The sequence below is a fragment of the Herpailurus yagouaroundi genome, unplaced genomic scaffold (assembly GCF_014898765.1).
Source record: "Herpailurus yagouaroundi ecotype Mexico unplaced genomic scaffold, PumYag 29, whole genome shotgun sequence".
Lineage (NCBI taxonomy): Eukaryota > Metazoa > Chordata > Mammalia > Carnivora > Felidae > Herpailurus > Herpailurus yagouaroundi.
Window position 1 is genome coordinate 106,961,699 of NW_024412377.1, and position 24,610 is coordinate 106,986,308.

The following is a 24,610-nucleotide window of genomic DNA, read 5'->3' on the forward strand; positions in this document are numbered from 1 at the left end:
AGATAAACTAGTTGAAAATGTTACAATTATAACTATTTCATGTATTCCTTATTAATAGAATATGACTGAAAATTTGAGAGCAACAAAAAAATGATGTGCCAAAATATTTTACAATAAACTATGAATAAAGGGAACATTGAGGCATGTGACTGAAAATTTGAGATCAACAAAAAATGACGTGCCAAAATATTTTACAATAAACTATGAATAAAGGGAACACTGAGGCTTGTCTTAAAGAAGCTGTTTGTCATTATTTTTTTTTAGAGATTACAACACACATACAATAAATGAATTTTATCAAAATACAGCACATTTCTTCTACTATATCCATAAAAATCAATTCCTATGTAAATAGTACTGAAAAACAACTAAAATGAGTTAAAATTTACAAAGAGTTGTTAAAGGGTTTCAATCAATATTAAAACTATACAGTACAATAACCAATTGATAACATCTTGAAAGAAGTGCAATATTTGAGTTCACATCTTTTCAAAATTACTGCCTATTTACTCTGACTAGCAAGAAAACAACAAGTCCAACTTTTTTTGCAAAAATAATGTAAATTGCCGTTTTTGCTAGTCCTATAAAAGTCTTAATTAAAACAAGGTTGAAGAACAAAGCATAACAGATTAAAAATTCCAAAATTATATTTCTTACTAATTAAAAATGAATCGCAATAACTGAATATTGCTCTAATGAAAGGCTCCAGACTAGCCTTGACTAAAAACAGTTATTGGTCTTCTGTGGCACTTTTTTCTGGTCCAAATAACCATGCATTAATTCTTACCATTTCATGTTACTAAAATTTTATTTAATTACACAGACAGAACAAAAACAAATAAAATTAATGGTTTGGATAAACAAATTAATGACATCTATGAAATATTTGTTACACTAACGAGGAACAAAGGCAGCTGGTGGTAAAACACTATTCTATTACACTGATACACTTAGAAACCCTTTAAAGACTCTGAAGTGTCGAGTTCACATTTAATGTTACCTGTAGGAACAGCCCTTTATTTGAATACCGTGACACACTGGAAGGCCTCAGAGACCCATCCCTTTGCTCTACAACTCTCCACAGCAATTCTCTATCACTGTGCCAATTTCACAAACTTGCTTTGGTTTCCTAGCTCCATGCGTACTGTTTCCTTTTACTTTACCAAGGCAATGTGAGACCAAACAAGATCGAGAGACTTTCCTAAATCTGCTTACGTTTTGTGTTACAGCAACACGATCTCAAAACTGGCCATTTTAGTTTCATTTGCTGCTTAAAATAAAAATTATACATTAAGATTAAAACGGAGTACTAATTATAAAACACCACCATTTGCAAAAAATCAAAGGATTTCCATATCACAAGAAATGCATGGACAAGCATCTACAGTAGAGTTAAAAATTTCCTGTGACTAAAAAATTAAAAATTGAATCACCGGTAGCAAATGCATTGTCAATGGCTAGAACAAGAACAGATCCTGTAGAGCTCGTAAAATGCAATTATCGTCTTTTTTATTTCTTTAAAAAGACATTACATTTTTATTGCATTATTCTATTAATAAAAACACATTAACAGCTGTTTTTTTTAATCTTTGCTTCCAGATTTTTATAGGAATTGATGGTTTTAATCTGGCCTTGGAAAGTGAACCCACCAGCACCACCTTCACCTACTCACTCTTCAACTCAATATGCACATAGCAAAAACCAACACTTCAAATCTCTTGCCCACATTAAAAAAAAGTAGTTTCAGCAGAAAAACATTAATATGAGTTGAATAAAAATAAGGGCATAAAAGCTATGAGACAGAGAGCTCTGCCATCTGTCTCTGGGCTACAATCAAGGCTAACTAGAGCCTTGCACAGAGTTCAGTCATGTGTATGAAATCCAAAAATAAACCTACAATCTATACAAAAACAACATAGGTTTGTTTTTGTAGCCTTGATTGCTATGTTTAAAAACCTAACAAGAAGTTTTATATGGTATGAATTCAACAGTCTCCCCTATATACTGTACAGTGGTTCTTTCCCTCTAACCACGAGTTCCATGATTTCATTAATGTACAAATTTGAACATAATTTTTGAGTTCTTCTTTACATATAAAAATAGTCAAAATATTAATTTCCCCTGCAAATATCTTCCAATAAATCTTGCTGCCTTCCCCCTCTTTTTGTCCACATTCCTTATGAGGAAACCTCTCGTACAATGATGAGCTCTACTGTGTTCTGGAAAGTTTTTAGCAAAGATACTGCTTGTCCATGTTCAATATTGATAAAACTGTAGCCATTAGCCTAGAAGAAAGAAGAAAAATATCTTTCAGAAAAACATTTCATAATAATGTATTTGCATCTGTGCACTTAAATTTCTGCTGGGTAGTCCACAAACCTGGCAGAAAATAAGAATTATTTTGGCAATTTAAAATAACATGTAGACTCCTGGGCCCTACCCCACATATATGGAAATAAAATCTCTGAAGGTGGGACTCAGGAACCCTGTTTTCAGATGATTCTTATGTAGCAATCCAATGTTAGGAAGCACTTGTCTAAGACACAGTGTCAGACGGGTGTTATGTGTATGTGCTAATATATAAATAAGGCAACCGAGATGCAAGGATAGCAGAGGGCAAGGCCTACTCTTCATATTGCCGTGGGCCATCAATAAACACTACATTTCTTGTAATTTAGGCCTAACATTTATTGAAGTCTTATTATATATCACACACACAGTTCCAAGTGCTTCAAATGAACTAAATTCTTTAATTCTTGTAACAAAAAGATTCTTTCAACCTATTTTAAAGAAGTTAGCATTCCTAAACTTAAACAAAATGCTAGGAAATATCAAACATGTATTCAAAAATATCCATATGATTTTGCAACGTACAAGGAAGAAATATTTTAAATGATGAAAATAATAGAGAGTAGCTTATAAGAAATGCCACTGTTTTTCACCCACAAATATTTAGAAATAAACTTCACAAAAGGTTATTTTCAATATCTGGCATTTAATAATTCCTTGATGAGGAAGATGTTATAAAATGAAAAACTAAGAAAATATTAAAAAGATGTATCTTATTTACCTGAATAATTTTATCACCTGGCTGTAATAATTTTGATGCTGGTCCTTCAGGCTGTACCCTTGTTACAAATATACCCTTCAGTAACAACAAAAAAGATAAACATTTAATGGAAAACAGGATGCATAAATAACAGAGTAACAAGGAACAATTTTTCTTTAACAGTATGCAAACACTTGAATTACAATACAATTTTTCTCCCCGTTTTCTCTGAATATTGTCACAGCCCAATGTTTTTTTTGGTGCTGATAATTCTGACTTGAGTATAGTGATTTTCATTAAAGTGATGGAATTATTTCTACAGATGTGCAGAAAAGCAATAACAAAATTTAAAAATCACTTCATAATATAATGGACATTTAAAACTGGGGGGTTTAGCTCTGGAAAACAGAGTGGAGGTTCCTCAAAAAATAAAAATAGATCTACCCTATGACCCAACAATAGCACTCCTATGACTTTACCCAAGGGATACAGGAGTGCTGATGCACAGGGGCACTTGTACCCCAATGTTTATAACAGCACTTTCAACAATAGCCAAATTATGGAAAGAGCCTAAATGTCCATCAACTGATGAATGGATAAAAAGATTGTGGTTTATATACACAATGGAATACTACGTGGCAACGAGAAAGAATGAAATATGGCCTTTTGTAGCAAGGTGGATGGAACTGGAGAGGGTTATGCTAAGTGAAATAAGTCACACAGAGAAAGACAGACACCATATGTTTTCACTCTTATGTGGATCCTGAGAAACTTAACAGAAGACCATGGGGGAGGGGGAGGAAAAAATAAAAGAGAGAGGGAGGGAGGCAAACCATAAGAGACTCTTAAAAACTGAGAATAAACTGAGGGTTGATGGGGGGTGGGAGGGAGGGGGAAAGTGGGTGATGGGCACTGAGAAGGGCACCTGTTGGGATGAGCACTGGGTGTTGTATGGAAACCAATTTGACAATAAATTTCATACTAAAATAAATAAGTAAATAAATAAATAAACAAACAAACAAATAAATAAATAAAATCACCAGGAAAAAAATAAAATAAAATTGGGGGTTTAATTTGCTTTCCTCAAACAATTCATATGAAGTGGTATTTCAAGACAAAAAGCTGAATAAAGAGAGAAATAAAAAAGGTGATGTGTTTTCTCGATTTATAAAAGCATCTGTTAGATTTTCACTTATGTATAAGAGCACTATGTTAGTGAATAAATCCTTATGGATATCTCAAAGACATACAAACAAACTCACATCGTCTTCGGGTCTGAATGGATTTCCTCTGCCCCCAACACCTCCTGATATGCTGAATCCAAGTTCTGGATCCTTTTCAACTCTCACTCGGATCTAAATTAATATGAAAATAAACTATTACTACTATCTCAGAAAAAGCTACACACAGTATTTAACTATTGGTAAAATACATAAAGATTCATCTAAAATAAACATTCAGGCAGATAAAGGGAAACTACAACATGGAATATCATGTTAATGAGTTAGTGAGTTAAAGGCACAGCTGAGATTATAAAGCATAGCTCCTAACTTAATCTATTGCTGTTTTACAAGGACAGGCAATTGATTAATGTTGACCCTGTGGGGTTTTTTTTTTTGTTTTTTGTATATCATGGATTTTAATGATATAGAGTATACAAACAAAAAATGTATTTTAGGGTAGTTTCCATCTGTAAAATATCTAAATTACACAGTATCTCTGTGTACTGGGTGTTTCAGAAGATATTTAAAAATCCCTGGGTGGTTGTTGGATTCATTTCCTGAATCTGTTTCTATGCTCGCAAGAGGTTAGGATTGATGATCAATTGATAGTATTTTTTATAACCACGTTATAAAAAAAGATCAAGAACTAAACTTGTTGCAAGACCCTCCCTTTCCACAGAGACTAAAGCAAAAGGAATAAAGCATTTGTTCTCTACCTACGTTTCTAATAGTATTATTTTATCAATAAACTATCCAAATATACAAATGTATGATTAGCCACCTTTTAAATACTACTTTGTAAGATTTAATTCTTGAAGTAGTTTGGAGACTATGGTCAAATTTCAAGCTCTCTGTGTCAATTAACAAGAGGAAACCATAACATGCCAGTCAAGTTTCATGGTCTACTATTCATATTCCTGAAGGTCTGATTACTGGAATATCATCAAAAAGTTTTGGATACGCAACCACCTTAGGAAAAAAATAATCACATCCAAAACACTAAATGCTATGTCAATTAATCAGAACATGGGAGATCATACAGTCAAGTTAAATACAAAGTTCGACACCTTATTAACTTAACATGAAACCACACCTTTAAACAAAATGGTAAAAACTATGTTAAAAATCTACGCGGATTTATTGCTAATAATTAAATAACCTATAAAGTACATTAAGAGCTTAGTTTCATATTTCAAGTATTCTTGATTGTTCTTACCTCTTGCCTTGCCAGTTCATGGCCTTGTCTAGGAGAACAATGGGGCTGTGTATATGGAGGCTGGTGGGCCACCTTCAGCATCAAGTAATCAATTAGTTGTTCTCTAGAGGGATGCCTTGCCACAGAAGCCTGAGGAAGGGGGTGATGTATTTGACTATAATTTGCCTGAGGCCTGAGGGTCTGGCCCATCTGTCCATTACTCAAAGGCATCTAAGAAAAACACGAAGTGTCTTAAAATGACCAATAATAATGTCTTATTACAAATTGTTGGATTTTCTTCTTGGAGTATTACAAAAACACTAGAGTGTAACATTCTAAATCATACATTATCAAGACACTTACACTATTCTTTCTAATTTTACACTTTTAAAAGAAAAAAAGCTATGAATTCTAAACTTGCCTGAGTCCTTGGCAGACAGATTCTCACTCTTTAAAGTTTCATATAAGTTATCATAAAATTATTTGCTTTTCTATTTGGTATGGACCTGTTTTTTCTTACAATAACAGCAAACGGTGATTATGTCAAAATTTTAAAATTTAAGCCCAGTAAAAGGATAAATTTTCCCATCTCACACACACATAGAAGATGCATTTTTTCATGTTTCTTCTGAACAGAAGTAACAAGTTTTGTGGTAGAAATTTTTAACTATTCTGAGTATATTTTCTACTTTTATTCCTTTCTTTCCAGAATTAACAAGTACAAATATAGTAAAAAGCAAATTTACTCCTTGTGTGTGTATGTACCAGTTAGCAATTTTTAAACTCTCTAAATGTTAGTTCCATAAAATATTAACCACAAAAATTAAGCCCTGACATTCTGTTTTACTCTTCACAAGCTACGCAAAAAAAACCTGAGGTGATTATTTTGTTAAAGAATTATCCTTGTTTTAATGCTTCTCATTGTTCAGAATGAATGAATCTGAGTTTTAGACTTAAAGCCACCTTTGTGGAAATGTGGCTGTTATGTCGGTATGAGGAATTCTTTATTTATTTTGAGAGAGAGCAAGCAAGAGTGTGAGCAGGGAGGGGCAGAGAGAGAGGGAGAGAAGCAATCCCAAGCAGGCCCATTGTCAGAGCACAGCCCAACGTGGGGCTCAATCTCACATACTGTGAGATCATGACCTGAGTGGAAATCAAGATCTGGACGCTTAACCGACTGAGCCACCCAGGTGCCCCAGTATGAGAAATCTATCTGAAAAATAAGTTTACATTTCTATTATAAATATTTGCATATAGAGATTTTTGTATATAAGAGAAAATACTTTTAAACTATTCAATCATTTAAAATTTCATTGTTGATTATTAATAAAAAGGTGATCTCATCCACAAGTGAATTATAGAAAAACTATGAGATAAATACTGAGCTCCATTCTCCTAAAATTATTCCAAAGTAGAAAAGTTTGGGAAAAGATTATGGCAATTGTTTCAGAACTACATGCTTTTTTTACATCAACCTTGCTGAAGGAAACAAAGAAGCTTCCGTTTTGGTGAAGATTTTTACTTTAAAAAAAAGTTACCTTTTCACTGTGTTATATTTGAGAACTTGGTTATTTCTCAAGTTTGGAAACTTATATGGGGGTTTTATAACAGAGCACAAAGATGATATTACCCTATGACAAATCTTACACTGGTTGGAGAAAAAGAGAATGAGGTATTTTATTATCTTTATATCTTTTTTTTTTAAATTGTGGTTGCTTACTACTTGAACTCTGTAGATTTGAAGTAATTCATCTGCCTAGGAGTATTTAAATGCTTGTGCTGTTATTTTATTACTTATACACAACTCAGCACATAGCTCTTGCTTTTCTCCACATTTATACCATTTATTCCGATGTGCAGATTCAATACCTTTCTCCTAAGGAAAATATTCCAAACAGTAATTACTTCTGACCCATGCTTCAGACTTCTAGACACCTAGATTCTTGGTTGTGCCTGACACTTTACATCAATGTTAAACATACCCATGGAATAAAATAAGCTATCATTAGCAGATGGCTCAGGAGAATAAAAGTATGAAAACAAACCCAGTAACCTAGAATACAAAATTGATATTAAAAAGAAAAAGAAACTGGTTAACATAGCTCAATTAAAAGAAAAAGAAAAAAAGGTAAAATAAATAGATATGTATGAATTTATGCTATATGTCTGGGTTCCTACTCTCAAGAACAATGCAAAAATTTTTATATAATACGTTAAGTATGCTTCATAATTGTATCTCGTTATACAAGGGATACGGAATTAGTTAACAGAAAGAATAGCTGAGCAAGAATATTAAAGAAAAGAGTTAACTATCTGGTATTGGGTGACAGAAAAGTAAAATCTGTGAGTAAGTGATGCTTTAGAAACAAAAGTATTAAGAACACAATCATCATTTATCACATACAAAATGCTTTCAAGGTGACTTTTAATTACATTTAAAGAATTTTAAAATGTCTTTAGTAATGATAAAATATCCTCAAGTGAGGTTAATTCTCCAATACCAAAAAGCCTCTGACTCAAACAGGAATGCCAAAGAGCCTGTGACTCAAACAATAAGGTAAGTAGGTGATAGTAGAGAAATCAAAAACAATAAAATGATTCTCCAGTGTGGAAAAAAAATCATGGACTAAACCAGGAAATAACAGGGCAAAAATATATTTCATATTTCTAAATTAGTTTTTAAAAAAAATCTTTACTAATCAAGGAGGAAAAGTCCTCAAAAACTTATTTTCATTGTTAAAGCACACATGATATTTCCAGTTTAAAATCTGTAAAACAGAGTAAGTTCAAAGAGATGTGTTCATTTATTTCCTGAGCACCTACTTTTATCAAGCTGTCTGGAGGAACATCTTTGTGACTAAGTGTAGCTGATGAGTAGTTCGGCTGTCCTGAAATGAATAGATCGTCTTGACAAGGATCTCCTGGACAGGATGTCTGGGGATGCTTCAAATGAGGGGAAAATAAAAAGTAAACAAACAATGCTCTTTAAGATGTAAAATCAAAATGATGATGACACGTGAAAGGAGATTAGGAAAAAATATTACTAGATCATGGGAAGATGAAGAACCCAATAAACATCACCATCATTAACTGCCATTAATATCAGTACCTTGACGATGGACATTAACTAAATTTGTTGTGGCATTCATTTCACAATATGTACATATATCAAATTATTATGATATATACTTTGGACTAATACTAATATGTCAATTACATCTCAACAAAACTGTAAAAATTATTAGTACTTTTAACATACACTGTTAAGCTATTTCTTCATAATGCTTTCCCCGTTATATTTACAGTAATACCTAGCTTTCAATACTGTGAAGAATTTAGTTATTAATCAAAGTTAAGAGTCCCAAATTTTAAGAGCAACTAAAACAATCTCTTGTTGAGTATATATAAAGGTTTTTGGGTTTTTTGGAAAAAAAAATTAACTGCTCTTCTTTTAACAGCACAGTGCCACCTGGGATCTTCTTTTTAATGATGAACAGTATTAATAAATATATAGTCTCATAAAATTCACTTTCACTTAATTGTATCATAGTATTAGCTCAATATTTTCAAAACCAATGGTTTGGTGAAACACTTAAAATCAACTAGAGTTCATATTTTTATATGACCAATAATATCCTTCTAGTTTACCTCAATGATAGGTTTAGAGAAAAAAGCAGACTCAGTTATCTCATTATCTCTGAATATTTTTTACAAACATGCTGGGAAGAAAGATGCCTGTACTTTTCATTTTAATCTAGTTCTAAATATACCTAGCTATATTCTTGAAAACTAAAGGGATTGTGATAAATAGCACTATTGTAACTTTCAAAACAGTATGTGGCTAGCAACACAGGTATGTAAACTACATCATCATACTGAAAAATAATCTGAAATCTACTTCATTATGATATACCACAGGATACATAAAAACCTAAGGGCTTGTAATTTAATCTTATAAACTTTATCTGCAACAGAGCTATCATGTGTAGTTAGTTGCTCATTCAAAGCATGGATTAGCATTTTTAGATTTGGTTTGATCTAATTTTGTGTATTTATGCAATGAATATTTTGCCTTCCTTCCTTCCTCATTTCTGAGATGTGCTCTCAGAACCCACAGTAATCAACTTAGGTCATAGCTTCAAGTTTAAACTCCAGTCTATTCAGGTCTTTAAAAGAACAACTATATATTATGAATGAAAAAGTAAAATGCAATAGACTCAAAGGCTCTGAATGTAAGAATAACGAGCAAAAAATATTACTGTACAAGAATTTGGAAAGAATAACTGTTCCAGATGACTATAAAGATAACCCCTGAGTTGATAAAAGCCTCTTGTGTCCATTCTTTGGCTTCAATTGGAAAGAGTACCAGAAATGCTGGGCTTAATAGCTATCACCCTTCTCTCTTCATTTCAAAGGGATAAATTACAAAACAATTGCTATCACTCTAACATGGAATCCAAGTGGTGGCAGATGACAGAGGGCAGAGCAAGAAGAGTGAAGCCCAGCCACAGCGGAGTGAATCCAGGAGACTGCTCTTGCCTTAGAACACAACAGAGCAAAGCCAGCTATGTACTAAAAAGAGGATGGGGACCCTCAGGAAAAAGCAAAGGACCCAGAAGTAATCAGAGTAAACATGGAAATAAAACTATGGGGAGGAGACAAGTAAGGCTGTAAAAAGGAGAAAAATCTTTTTGGAATGAAAGGAAAGGGGGAGAAGGAAGTATTTATTTTGAGGCCATACTACACCTCACGTTGTTATTAAGAGAAAAATCTTAAAATAGAGCCAGGCCAGAGCTGTTCTGTTCTTTCTCCTTCTCTGCCATCCTTAACCCTTACCCTTAACTTTCATTAAAAGAATATGCTATTGGGAAGCTTGGTTGGCTCAGTCGGTTAAACATCCAACTCTTAATCTCAGCTCAGGTCTTGATCTCATGGTTTATGGGATTGAGCCCCGTGTCAGGCTCTGCATTGAGTGAGGAGGAGTCTGCTTGGGATTCTCTCTCTTTCTCAATAAATAAATAAATAAATAAATAAATAAATAAATACCATTAATGACTATTAACCATTAATAAAAGAATTTGGCTTTTGCCTTTTCATTGGTATTTCTTAGAATTTCTCCAGTCTCACATTTAATCCTATCTAGCAAACTGTGATTAAACTTACTTCCAGGCAGTGCTTTTCATCTGCCAATTCTCAATCACTAAAAATTATTCTTCCCCACAACCCCACTGTGTACTATATACAGCATAGCCTTAAACCTTGATTTAGGGAGAGTTAGTTAATTTTATTAAGAGAAAACACCATAAAGCATAATAAGTAGAAAAAAAAACAACTCTCAGTTATTCCTATTGCTCACCCCTATTTACATAAACAAGAGCAGACTACATCCTTAGCTGATGGCCAGAGAAACTTGAGAGATAAATACTAAATCGGCTTTGCAGAAAGTTTTAGAACTAAGCCATGGAACAACCAGAAGGTTATCAAAGTATCTAACCCACAGAAAAACGTATTTTCTAAAAACACGAAAGCATTAAAATGTGGGGTCTTTTTTTCTCTTCTGTGTACTAAAAGTACTGGTCTACTACAGGTACTCACTCGAAAAATGTGCCCACCAGAACCTCTTCCGTCTGCAACACTCAAGGCAAGGCTGCCTTGGCTGCCATGCAGATCCCTAGAGCTGCCATAGTGAAAGTTGCTTACAGCAGTAAAATTGGAATTAAAGGACCTTGACAGCATGCTCTGAATAAAGAGGGGATAGATTTAACAGAGATTAGTGTAGCATGCAAAATTCACAAGACATGTTATGTACATAGACGTATTTATAAGTAACCCCAATACCACACAGGAATATCATGCACTGAATTTTCAGTGCCACTGCAAGAAATTGGCACTATATACCATATTATTTACATGACAACATACACATATACACATAAAGTACATGTAAATCCAACCATTCACATGTTTAAACACTAAAGAAAGTACAAACATATAGTGTCTTTTACAATGCAATTATTTCCTTTACTCCTAATACATCTTATTGGAAGTTTATCAGAAAACAGGAATTGATGTCAAACTTAAATGTATGTATATATGTGTAGTTCTATAAGGAATACAAGCTGATTTCTCAGCTTCAGTTTAAACATACGTACATAGCACAAAATATTATCGGCAAAAAACACTTGGCTTTTGGCCACTGCAATTTCTTTCTTTCTTTCTTTCTTTCTTTCTTTCTTTCTTTGGCCATTACCATCTCTAAAAAACAATTACCTTCTACATTTAGAAACATGTCTTACATTAGAAAAAAGGTTAACATAGTTTTAGTATATAACACAAAGTTTTAGTATATAGCATTTACAAGGCTCTCCCTGCTCTCAAATTACCAGAAGAAAAAACCCCTAGAAAATGTACTTGTAAAAAAAATTTCCCATTCAAGTAAATAGATACTTAAGATTTTAGGAGTTAGCAGTGGCATTTGCTGCTTAAACTTGAAGAATCACTGATGGAATCTTCATGCAGACTGAGTTTACATGAATGCCCAATCACTAATCGCAGAGCTGCCTAAAAAATGTACCTCAATAAACACAATGCCTGATTTTCATTGTTCCTGCTTGTTTACTCCTAGAGCTGTTAAATGCTGTTTTTTCATGTGGATGCTTTTACTTATGTCCCTGAATATTGGATGGTCTTATGGTTAAATTGAGAGTAACCACACTTTGAGCACGGCTTGCTTATCAAGAAGTATAGAAATGCTTGTAAGCATTATATGTGTATGTTGTCATTACAAGCTTGTAAGCTTACAAGCATTTCTACATTACTCTCAGAGAACCTATATACCTTCTCCCGATTATGAAGTTGATCTCTAATATCAAGAAACATTAATATGGCCTTCCAGAATGAAAGAGATCTATAAAATTACAATGCACTCTTTTAGTTATTTTGTGGATTCCAAAGTAACGAGTAAAGAAAAAGCTAAACTTAAGAGGCCACAACTATACTTTCCCAGACCATTTCACAAACAATAAGGATTTGGCAGTGGCAATTCAGAGGTTCCATAAACATCTGATTAGAATGTAAAAATAAAGAAATTACACACACTAACCCCCCCGCCCCAACATAAACAACACATACTCATGTGTTACACACAATTTTAATATGTTCTTAACTTGAATGGCCCAAATGACCCTTTTTAATGATATGTAAATCCAGGAATCAAAGCTTTTTCTGTTGTCTTTGAACATAGGTAAGGTTTTTGTGAATATTTCACTGACTAAGAAGGCTGAAGCTCAGAACACATCTGGTTTGTAATTCAGGGTTGTACAAAGACGTCCATATAAAACTGCATCCTGTTACAACACAACACATTGTGCAGAGCTCAGTTAAGGAATATGTCCTGGACACTGATGTTCATTACAGGCTAATAGCTGTATAAAAGCAAATGAATGTGGCAATTTTCATGTTACATTAATCATATTCTGGTTGAGTGCTTCTTATAAGAATCATTAGTTTAATTAAACAAGTCTTGAGAAGAATGAGGTGAGATATAATCACATGTTTGGGTTCCAGGTACAGTTTTGTTGCAGGGACAGGAAGGAAAGTTACTATAACAAGGTTTAAAAACCAAGTAAGCTTTAACTTATCTAATTATTGTATTAATGCTAAACAACTAAGCTGGGCAAAGTAGCAACTTATGATTTGGGGACTTACCTCTAAAGGGAGGGTTGGGCATTGTGAAATTCCCTGGGGAAATTTTTCAAATGTCTACCTGCCATCAGAATTATATTTGGGGGAGGAAGAGGAATTGCAGAGGAGCAAAAGAGATTTTCCATCACCCTCCACCATTTTCAACCAAAGCTTTCAAGTGTTTGGTCTAAATCATGTTGCTCTGTGTCCTCACAAGGCTTTTCTTAGTTTCCTTGGACTAATTTTCACTTCTAAATTACCAGTGGGCACAAGTGGGAAACTACTGGCATGTACTCCTCAAGTAATTGTACAGCAAATTTCTAAATATAAAAAGCAGAGAGGTACAATGAACAATGGGGTAGCTGCTACCTGCTTCCTGATGACTAAAGTCTAGGTATATCTCCGTCAGACAGTAATGGGAGAATAGCTCCTGACATGTCAACTCTACAGAATATAATGATAACCAGACTCATCTCTTTATCCAAATCTGTTATTCCTTCTCTATTCTGGCAATCCCAACAACCAGTCATTCAAGGCACCACTCAAGCTTAATCCCTTTTCCTCAAAGACTTATTATTAGAGGAATACTCCAATCACGAGTCAGATATTATAAAGTGTGTTTCAAAACGGTGTCTTGAATTCTTGCCTTTGTCTCAGTTCCTTCGAAACATTTCTCATTTATTTTCTGGACCACTAGATATCCTCATAGCTCAATCAACTTAACTGTAGCCTCTTCCTTCTCAAAAAAACAAAACAAAACAACAACAAAAAACTATAGCCCTCCCTCCTTCCAATTCCATATTATCTCCAGAAGTTTACTTATAAAACAGCTGTGGTATTCCTCTGCTTAAGAAATTTCCAAATTCCTTAGAAAAGGCACACAAGTCCAAAGAACCAACAATTTATACAGTTATACTGAAACAAAATGGAAGAGAATGAGGTTGCCTAAGACCATTAGATGCACAGCTATTTAAAGTTGGGAAGACAGCACTGAAAAGAGCTAATAATTACAGGCAGAAGTTTAATGTGAATTGATATATGGTACTAATCATATTTTACGGGTTTACTTCTAAAAAAATTAGACCTAGGGAATTTTTTTTAAATGACTAATTGAGGTTGTATACATTTAGCTGTTTTAAAAAACATATTTAATAAGCAGAGATAACAAAATTCTTGGGTAAAAACTATTGAGAGATATGAAATTAAATCTTTAAAAATGTGCCCCATACACTTGAGCCAAAGCCAAAGAACTGTGACACTAATTTATCAGTTTTATATAATTTTAAAAAATTTTAACTCTTTTCAAAAAAATGACATCTACATGTGAAGTTAAACTGAAGAGAAGCCTAAGTTGTTTTACCAATCATTTCTAAACTTCATTAGAGCAACAGACACTTGAGGTCAGAGAAGTCAGAAATGCAGTTCAAAAAAGTCAAGAATAAATGCCGTGCCAGAAGCCATCTATGTCAGTGACAGTGTTAGTCTTTTAACATTCTCTGGGAAAAAAAAATCTTAGATGAAATATTTATATTTCTTGTTATTTTTCTAACTATATAGTTATATTTTTATACACATATTTACATAACCAACAATAGTTAATAGACGAGAGCAGGAGGTCAAAAACTGCTAAAAGGAGGTACACATGTATACACATATATTATTTACAGTATGTGTGGCAGAATCTAAAAGAGATACACACATAAACACAGGCAATGAATTTAACATCATTAGAAAACACTGGGGAATAAGAGGCAGAAAAGAAGCATACACTACCATCTCAGTTGTTTTTGAGTCTGGCTAAGTCTAAACTTAGACTCTATTGTAAACACTAAGAAAAAACTCCTCAAATGTTAAGTATGTAGTCAGTAATTCAGAGCATCTTGTATCACCTTGTTTAAAAAACAAAGAATACCAAATATTTTTAAGAAAAGTAAATTCATAGAGAGGAAAATGAAAAATTCACATTTAATTACCTTTTCTAATTTTTTGGCCTCGATGTGTCGTAGTACTTGCTCTCGCCAGTCATGAGGAACTTTACTTTTTCCTGGAGGATCTAATAAAGAATGCTCAGAACCAACTCTTGCATTTGGTCTTTTTGAAGGACTAGTCCGTGAATAATTAAAATCACTAACTGACATAGTTCTCTCTGGTATTTCACTAATGGAGGGTCGAGCACTCTGAGGCCTTGATGCATTTGGACCATCGATGCTGTATGTTCGTGCAGAAAGAGGTCTCTGTGATCCTGACATCACTGGAGTTCTTCCCACTGAATGTAACTCTCTGTACGACAAATAATCTCCTTCTGGAATTTGGGCCCGCCTTGTGGGACCTGACTCACCAAGATTTACAGAAGCTGTAGAGGACACACTACTTTGTCGCTGAATCGTAGTTCGAGTTGCTCCAGGAATGAGTCGTTCATTTGGTGAGATGGCCCACACTTCCCCATGTCTTCCTGGGCCCATTCTCTGATGTAAATGGTATCCAGTACTAGCTCGAACGTTGTTATGGTTAGAGAAATTCATATTGGCAGAATGTTTAGCGTAACCGTGATTTTCTGTGCTCTCTGATCTAGGAAGGCGCTGAGGAGGAAAACTGACATGATCTATCTGGGGATTTTGTTTGCTGTGCCACATAGTGTCCTTGACAGCAGAACTGCTACTGTATTGAATATTATATTGTGGAGGACCATATATTTGAGGTGTAGATTGTGGGCCACTTATTGTGGAGCCTCTTATTATATTTGGCTCTTCAGGATTATGATTTGAGTCAAACTTGAAAATTGCCTTTGTACCTGATATTAAATCAGAAGATGAAGAAGAACCAGTAAATACTTGCAATGGTTGATCATACAAAAGTGTAGCAGACTTGCTCCTGACAATATTTTTTCCATCAACAGTAGATGTTACTTTAACTGTTGTACTTGGCTGCTGTGGTCCATTATCACTAACAATGTCATAGATTTTTAGTCCTCCAGTCTCCATATTAGTTATACTATGAGATTTCACAACAGATCCAATTGGCCCACTTCTCTGAGGGGAGAGATCTTCAGTGCTTTTGGAAATACCCATATCAACAGACGAATCAGTGTCATGTGGTTCAGTCCTCCTAGGGGACTGTGGAGTGTCCTCAGGATGTCCATTTGTCTTATTTACACATTCCAGATTAGGATACTTATTTCCATTTTCCAAGTGCTCAGCTTCTCCTTTAGCATTAATGCTTAAAAAGTCCGTTCCAAGCACTATATCTTGTGTCTTGGATCTTTCCACTATTTCTGGTTGAAATGTATCATTAGTTACAAGTTTATTAAGATTCATATTGATATGGTCTAATTTGTGAGATTCATCAGATGTGGCTGTTGAGTCAACACCTTTCTCAATAAGAACTAATCGCTCTTCAATATTCAAATCATATTCAGGTAAGTTAAAATCTTTTTTATCATGAACCTGGTAGTTTTCTTCTGTTGAATGATTTAAAATATCTCCATTTTGTAAAAGGCTGTTAAAATTTTCATCTTCTTGCCTAAAACAAAGATAATGTTATCATAAACATCATAAAGCCAAGTTTCTTAGTAACAAAAACATTAATAACTAATGTGTAGCTACACAAAGTTAAAAGAGCTGATGAGAGTCAAAGACGAAAGTCATTTATTAGCAAGTATGTTATTTTAAAATATTATCGAATAATAAAGTAATGTAGATTTACATTAAATGGAGACAAGTAAAACATTAATTAAAATTCACAATCAATAATACCAATCACTTTGCCACAATATAGATTAATAAGGCTAAATGGTGAAGAAAAATGAACTTATGCACGTTTTCACGAATGCTAAAACATGAAATGCTTGAAAGATAGGTAGATACATGGAAAGCCAATGACTTCAAGTGTTGAGTGAAGAGCACAAAACATTTTTACAAATAATTCTGAAACCTTACATTAACTACAGTTAATAATAATTACTAATAATTATTAACTATAGTTAATCATTAAGTAATTATTAGATTCAAATACATAAATACATTATAAAAAGGTAAGAAATAAACAATTACTCAAAGATCTACAAAATGTAAAGATAATCAACAATACTAAAAACAAAACTTGTAGAACTCAACAAAAATTCAATTTTACTGTATGTTGATTTAAAAAAAATAAAATAAAAAATGCAACACTGAAAAAATAATTTGAAGATCAAAAGCAAAACTAAATCTAATGATGTCTAAATGACTTCATTTTATTTGGCAAATATTTATAAATGTGCTCTTCCAAAATTACAGAAAACATTTTATTTCTACTTGGTAGAAATAAAAAAATCTATTTCACACAAATATGAAAACATATTTGTGTCATTTTGTATAAATATTCAAGTTATGTTTCAACAAGTATTCCTTAGCATTCATCTTCCCATTGGGTAATAGACTATATTATTAGAAATACAACAAAGAAAGTTGTGGATATATCCCTTTCTTAGCGTTTATTTCATTACATAAAAAACACTCAAGTATTTCCCAACAAAATATCAGTAACATTTTATTATTCAAGAAATTACTCATTATTTTAACAACTAAGAGGTTATAAAAATTATCATTTTACCAATAGGTTTTAGTCTCAAATTCAGAAAACATATAATCATAATTACAACTACATAACGGCTAAACTCATTTTGAGACATAAACTCATTTAAGACATAAAATTCATTTTCCTTTACAACAATTCAAATCAATAAATACAAAATTTGACTTAAGATGCCTGGAATTTAAGAATCATTTGCCTCTAAAAAGTAGTCAACAGTCTCTACACAATTAGCTGTGGGTTCAGTAGAAACCCAAATCTTTCTAATAAGCACCTAGCTGATATATTATAACATGAAAGTAAAACAACAGTCTTATTTTGATAGCCAAATATATTGAGAGCTCAAATAATAGATGTTTTAAACTTCAGCTAATTTCAGCCTGTGGGAATTAAGTCTTGTTTCAGAGTCTGACCTACAAATTTAAGTCTAAGTCAAAGATACAGAAGTAATTAAAAGTACTGAATGCTCTTTAATGACACTCCCCAAAAAATAGTATCCAAAAAATACCTATTTCAACTTGAATTACTCCAAACAAGCTATTTATGTTGTAATACCTAAAAATATCATAAAAGTATTCAACTTTTTAATGAGGAGAATTAGGATATTTAAATCTTTTCTTCCCCATTTATATTTTTATAATTTTTTTTCTCAACATTTATTTACTTTTGGGACAGAGAGAGACAGAGCATGAACGGGGGAGGGGCAGAGAGAGAGGGAGACACAGAATCGGAAACAGGCTCCAGGCTCTGAGCCATCAGCCCAGAGCCCGACGCGGGGCTCGAACTCACAGACCGCGAGATTGTGACCTGGCTGAAGTCGGATGCTTAACCGACTGCGCCACCCAGGCGCCCCCCCATTTATATTTTTAAAAGTTTATTTTTTTTAGTAATCCCTACACCCATGTGAGGCTTGAACCCAGAACCCAGTGATCAAGAGTCACAAACTGTTCGGACTGAGCCAGCCTGGTCCCTTCTTCTTCCCCATTTAAAAAACTAATTTAAAATGGAAATGTAGAAAAGTTAAGTAATTAGTAATAAAATGGGGAAGAAACCATACACTCACTACCTGATCTACTTCTATAATATTAATTTGTGAAATCTTTGGTTTTAGTCCATATATTGATTTGCCTTATTATCTCTATTGTACAAAAAAATTATTCTGTTAAGATGTCACAAACCTGATTTTGGAATTAATACCACCAATATGGGTTTGTTTCATTGGAGAGCAGAGTGAGGTATCTTGACTACTATCAGTATTAAGAGAAACTGAATCAGACATCCGAGATGGAGAAGAACAGTTGCTGTTATTCTGATTGCTATTGTGTGTAACTTCATCTGATAAAGAATCTGTATCCTTTGTATCATCTGAAACAAAAAAACTTAAGCCGTTGATAAAGTCACTAAGAATTTGTGTTTAATACTTTGAAGTGAAGACAAATGGCATTTATATTGTACTGGTTCAAATATATAAAAAATTATATGGATAAAAAGACAACCAAAGCCACTTTTGAAAATTCAGTCCTAATACACACAAACATTAAAGAATTTAAAACTCGTAATACCATTAGTTTTTGACAAATATAACATATGTTAAGGTTACCGAGAATTTGATTTAGTTTTTACTACTGGCAAGATGATATTACACAATGTTTTTCTAAGGACATCAATTAATTTTAGTGACTATGGCTTTTCCACTCAGTTACAATTGTCTTTTGAAAGTAGGCTCTATGCCCAATGTGAGGCTTGAACTCACAACCCAGAGATCAAGAGTTGCATGCCCTATTGACTAAGCCAGCCAGGTGCCCCCACATTCATTACTTTAAAAAGTCATAATAATAAAGACTAAATAGTATAGTTCACGGCTTAGGTAAATTTATCCGGGGAAGAAATTATTTCATACATGTATGCAACCGTTTTGATCTATCCTGAAAATAAAAATGAGCAATACAGTCAATTAAAAAAAATTACCAATCAAGGAGTTTTCACAAGGTCAGCTCTCTTTTCCTGTTTTTAAGCCATTTCAAAGAACTGCATATGAAAAATAAACTATCAATATATGAAATGGCTTTTTTTTTATATAAACAGAAATAGACAATATTTATACTCCATTATAGACAGGTACATTAAAAAGTATTATTATTTTTTTAAGTAATAATGAAAAGATAATAACTTGGGCACTTGGCTGGCTCAGTTGGTGGAGCACGCGACTGTGGAACTCAGCGTCAGGACTTCAAGCTCCAAGTTGGGCACAGAGCTTACTTAAAAACAAAACAAAAGAAGATAATAACAGTATTTTTACAACCCTAAAGGCTGTTTTTAACTAATACAATTCTACCCAAATCATAGAAACTGTATATATAGACACAGAAATAGGAGACTGTATGAATTAAAAATATTTTTTTTTGTTCCAAAAGGAACACAGTTCAATTAGTCTGAATTTGTGTTTACACTCGGCAGTATAGTACATAGGGCTCAGGATCTTCAATTTTAAGGTATTTGGGTGCTGGGTTTTTAATTTTTAAAATATCGTTAAACAAGATGGCAGGTAAGTTCTTTCCTAGGCATATTCCTCTTCTTCTACCTCATTGTGACAGTTAGAAAGTAATATGTAAAATATTTAGCATAGTAATAAGCAGCAACTAGTAAGTACTCAAATATCACTACCACTAGTATCATGAAACTTAAACTATCTAAGGGCCAGCTGGATAGTAAGTTTCATTAATGCCATAAAGGAAAAGGCTGGATAAATATTTGGTAGAGATACTACAGACCAGTTCAGGCACTTATGGGGAGGAGTGAGACAAGGATGAAAGGAAAGGATAGATACCCTTCAAATTCCCTTTCATTTCTAAGAAGTGCCTGAGATTCTATGTTACATGAAAAATGACTAGGGTGTGGGAATGGTTTAAAAAAGAGTTCTAGGACAGAAAAATAACAATAAGCAGCTATTCTACATCAGATACAGTGCTAGATCTGAGTACAATGAATAATCTAGTACATCTGATACTCATAAAGTCCTTCATTAGCCTCAGTGTATGTCAAGTCAGGTAACTTCATATGGATAGAATTAAGTAGCTCAAGGATTACATGGTAAGTAAGTGGCAGAAATGGAATCATAATCCAGTTTTGTGTGCCTGTGAAGCCCATGAGCTTATAAGTAAACTTGTATGAGGGAAGAGAAAAAAAATCTAACAATATTCTTCTTTAAAAACTAGGAAGATTAGGAACAGAACTTTTAAAAAAGCATGTTTTAAAAATTGTTTCTAAAAAGTGTTTTAAGTAACATAATGATATTTAGTGAAATTTATTTCAAAAAAAATTTATAAATTTGATAAATCCAGCCCATTTCTATTCCTAGTGCTTTCAATATCTAACCTTTTTTGTTATTACTAAGAGCTACAACTTTTGGCTGGTTAATAGAGCTTTCAATTAATGGTGGTCGCATCTCTGCCATTTTCATCTCTTCATCAGAAGAAAGTTCTTCAGATTCCTAATGTAAAGAAAAAAGAAAAAATATTTAAATAAATTTTGGTTTCTTTAAATGAATACATATTAACTCATAAGAACTTCAAAGAGAAAAGAATATTTAGAACATGGATGAAACTTTTTTATGGTAATATTGACTAAAACTAGTATATGATTTAAATTTTTCAAGATATGGCAATAAAACTAAGGTAATTATTAACAATATGTCGAATGGCTATGGGATAAAATTCCGTGGTAGGCCTTAATTCAAGTGTATTAATGATTACTATGTGCTGTTACTATGTCAAGTGCTACAAATACAAAAATGAATAAAACATAATCCCTGTCTTAGAAAAACTTGTTTAGCGAAGGTGCTCCAAAAAAAGTCCCTTCCGAATTTCTCAAATTTATTCTAAAATTATCAGGTTCCAAGGAATCAGAAGGACTGAGGTATTCTTCTATTAAAATGAATTCATGGGGGCGCCTGGGTGGCGCAGTCGGTTAAGCGTCCGACTTCAGCCAGGTCACGATCTCGCGGTCCGTGAGTTCGAGCCCCGCGTCGGGCTCTGGGCTGATGGCTCAGAGCCTGGAGCCTGTTTCTGATTCTGTGTCTCCCTCTCTCTCTGCCCCTCCCCCGTTCATGCTCTGTCTCTCTCTGTCCCAAAAAAATAAATAAACGTTAAAAAAAAAAAAAATTAAAAAAAAAAAAATGAATTCATGGCAATTTTTGCCCAATTTGAAGACAGAGTTTTTTATTAATCTCCATGAATTTTTCTCTAATATTTGGCAACTATCCCAGATTATCTGCCACTGAGTGCTACTAAGTGAAAGGGGGTGCAGGGTAGGGAGGAGGGGCTGGTAGTGAACAAACATTTATACAAAAATTTTAACAATGCGCATACTCTCTATATAAAAACAAATCTTTTGCACGTTAAATTATTCATAGTTAAGGATGAAAATAAATAAAAATTCTTAAAAACTGTTCTGTTAAAAGTACTAAGACTTTTAGGTACTCACAAGTGACATAATAAAGACATGGACCAGGGTCAGCAAACTATTTCAGTAAAAATGCCAGATCATAAATATGTTACACTTCAAGGGCCCTAAAGGTCTCTTCAACTACCCAACTCTGTCACTGTAGCACAACTTTGCCACAGACAACATATAAACAAATGACTGTGGCTATGTGCCAGAAAAACTGAATTTCACCTAATTTTTCACATGTTGTGAAATATTCTTTTGATTTTTATTCAACCCTTTAATAACATAAAAGCTGTTCTTAGCTTGCAAGCCATATAAAAGACAGGCAGTGGGCCAGATATAGGCCACAGGCCATACATAGTTTGCCAAATCCCATTTGTAGGACTGTACTACAATGGAAAGAGACTTCTAATTAGAATAGTCAGACAAAGTAAAAGTGGAAGTAAGAGAAGTGAAGGGTGAGGTAAGACAGGAATGACATTCTGAACAGAGGAAAGCATGGAAATAAGAGAAGGTATGTAAAGCATGTCAACTCCATGTAGTTGGAGCTCAGATAACTGGCAGGAGACAGAAAAGTTAGGTTGGACTGAGTAGGAAATTATGTGTTGGTCATTACTGGACGTTGCCAAGCCAGGAACTCGCAACATGAGATTATCTTTTAAAATGATAACTCTGGGGGCACCTGGGTGGCTCAGCCGGTTGGGCGTCTGACTTCGGCTCAAGTCATGATCCCACGGTTCGTGGGTTCAAGCCCTGTGTCAAGGTTTGGGCTCTGTGCTGACAGCTCAGAGCTCAGAACCTGGAGCCTGCGTTGGATTCTGTCTCCCTCTCTCTGCCCCTCCCCCACTCATGCTGTATCTCTCAAAAATATATAAACATTTAAAAAATACAAAAATAAAATGGTAACTCTGGTATTAAGAATATATGGGAAGAGAAAGAAACCGGCAGAAAGGGATCTAGCTATCCTAACAGTCCTAATGAAAAAACTTTTATCTGTCCTTAGCCAATGGCAGTGATGACAGCTGATAAAGAAATAAAGAATTTGAAAGAAATTTTGGCACTAACAGGACTTAATGATAAAATGAATGCAAAAAACGAGAGAGCAAAAGAAAGAAGGGCAAATGGTTTGTCCTAATCTTTGACATGTGCAGTACTTTCAACTGCTGAGCAGACTTCCTTCTTCATGAATTATACTACACCTGGGTGTCTGGGAGCTGTAGCCTCCTCGATGTCCTCCTACCTTTCTGTCTTTTGTGCTCAAATCAATGAATCCTCCTGCAGTTAGCATTTATTTTTGCCTTTCTTACTCTTTCCCCTTGGATATTGCATTTTCTTCAATGATTATGTGTAATGTAGATAATTTGATTTATAATCTCGTTTTCGTTTCTCTTCTAAGCTAAAGATACCTGTTAAGTGTTCAAATTCCACATATCCAAAAACAAACTAGACCTTCTAAGCCTGTTTGTTCTTTTAACACCCCACTTCAGTTGATGGCATCATCATCCATTCAAACATGGTTATGTGACTGTCCCCTCTCCCCCATTCCTTACAGTCAGGAATATTTCCATACTAAATCTCTTACATTTGGACAACTAAGTTCCAGTCCACATTGTCTACTACTAGTATTCAAAAAGCCCTCAAGCTTGGGAGAATTCAGTAGCTGTTGCCAGCTAACCCTAATACATAGCTCTATCACAAGTAATGCTCTGCTAAAAGGCCTTCATGACTCCTCAAAGACTATACAACAATTCATAGCATGGCTTTCAAGAGCCTCATCATCAGGACCCAATCTACTGTACTAATTTTGTTTCATTCCACCACCCTGATATGCTCAGCTAGATAAAACATGTTCTTTTCTATATTTCTCAAACACCACTCTTATGCTACCATTATTCCTTTCATACTTTATTCAGTTCTCCTATTTCTGTTAGATGAACTATTCCAAGGTATAGGTTAAATGCTTCCTTCACCCTAAAGCATTCTTGGTTGTTCCTAGCCAGAAAGTATCTCTTTTCTAAATTTATGTAGCACTTAATATTTTTATTACTTAGTATTTTTCTTATACACTCAGCATTGTCTAACCCTAATTATATTCTATATACCCATTTATCCATCCTGCCACCAAAGCTCCAAACACAATGCCTCACACACAGAATTGTACTAAATGAAGTATTAAGTACACTGGGACAAACCTTATAACCTTTTCACAGACTTTGTTATATTAGGTTCAATGTATATAATAAGTGTACTGAAAGATGTGATCCATTCAAAATACATTTACAAACCATGAAGTTTCTTTCTTGTAGTAAATACTAGCTCAAAGGATAACCCTGAAGACAGATGTGCTTTGAATGCATTTAAGTTTTCAGGAATAAAGAGGCTATTATAAACCCACAGTATCACTACTTGTATACTATTCTCCAACAGAACTTTCTATAATGACAG

General features: G+C 33.8%; 1 protein-coding gene across 8 annotated transcripts in view; it reads right to left on the reverse strand.

The window, feature by feature from the left end:
* Positions 1 to 226: 226 nt before the first annotated feature.
* Positions 227 to 24,610, reverse strand: part of ERBIN (erbb2 interacting protein) — a 133,912-nt gene continuing 109,528 nt past the window's right edge. For 2 of the 8 annotated variants that reach the window (XM_040451855.1, XM_040451901.1), the window contains 9 exons: positions 21,095 to 21,209; positions 18,898 to 19,084; positions 15,124 to 16,669; positions 11,063 to 11,206; positions 8,291 to 8,410; positions 5,489 to 5,698; positions 4,312 to 4,404; positions 3,071 to 3,145; positions 227 to 2,285 (listed from right to left, as the gene is read on the reverse strand). In XM_040451855.1, coding sequence (XP_040307789.1) covers positions 2,178 to 2,285; positions 3,071 to 3,145; positions 4,312 to 4,404; positions 5,489 to 5,698; positions 8,291 to 8,410; positions 11,063 to 11,206; positions 15,124 to 16,669; positions 18,898 to 19,084; positions 21,095 to 21,209 — 2,598 coding nt within the window. In that variant the 3' untranslated portion in view covers positions 227 to 2,177. The remainder of the gene's footprint in view (positions 2,286 to 3,070; positions 3,146 to 4,311; positions 4,405 to 5,488; positions 5,699 to 8,290; positions 8,411 to 11,062; positions 11,207 to 15,123; positions 16,670 to 18,897; positions 19,085 to 21,094; positions 21,210 to 24,610) is intronic. The other 6 variants (XM_040451864.1, XM_040451873.1, XM_040451868.1 and 3 more) reach the window with 6 other exon arrangements.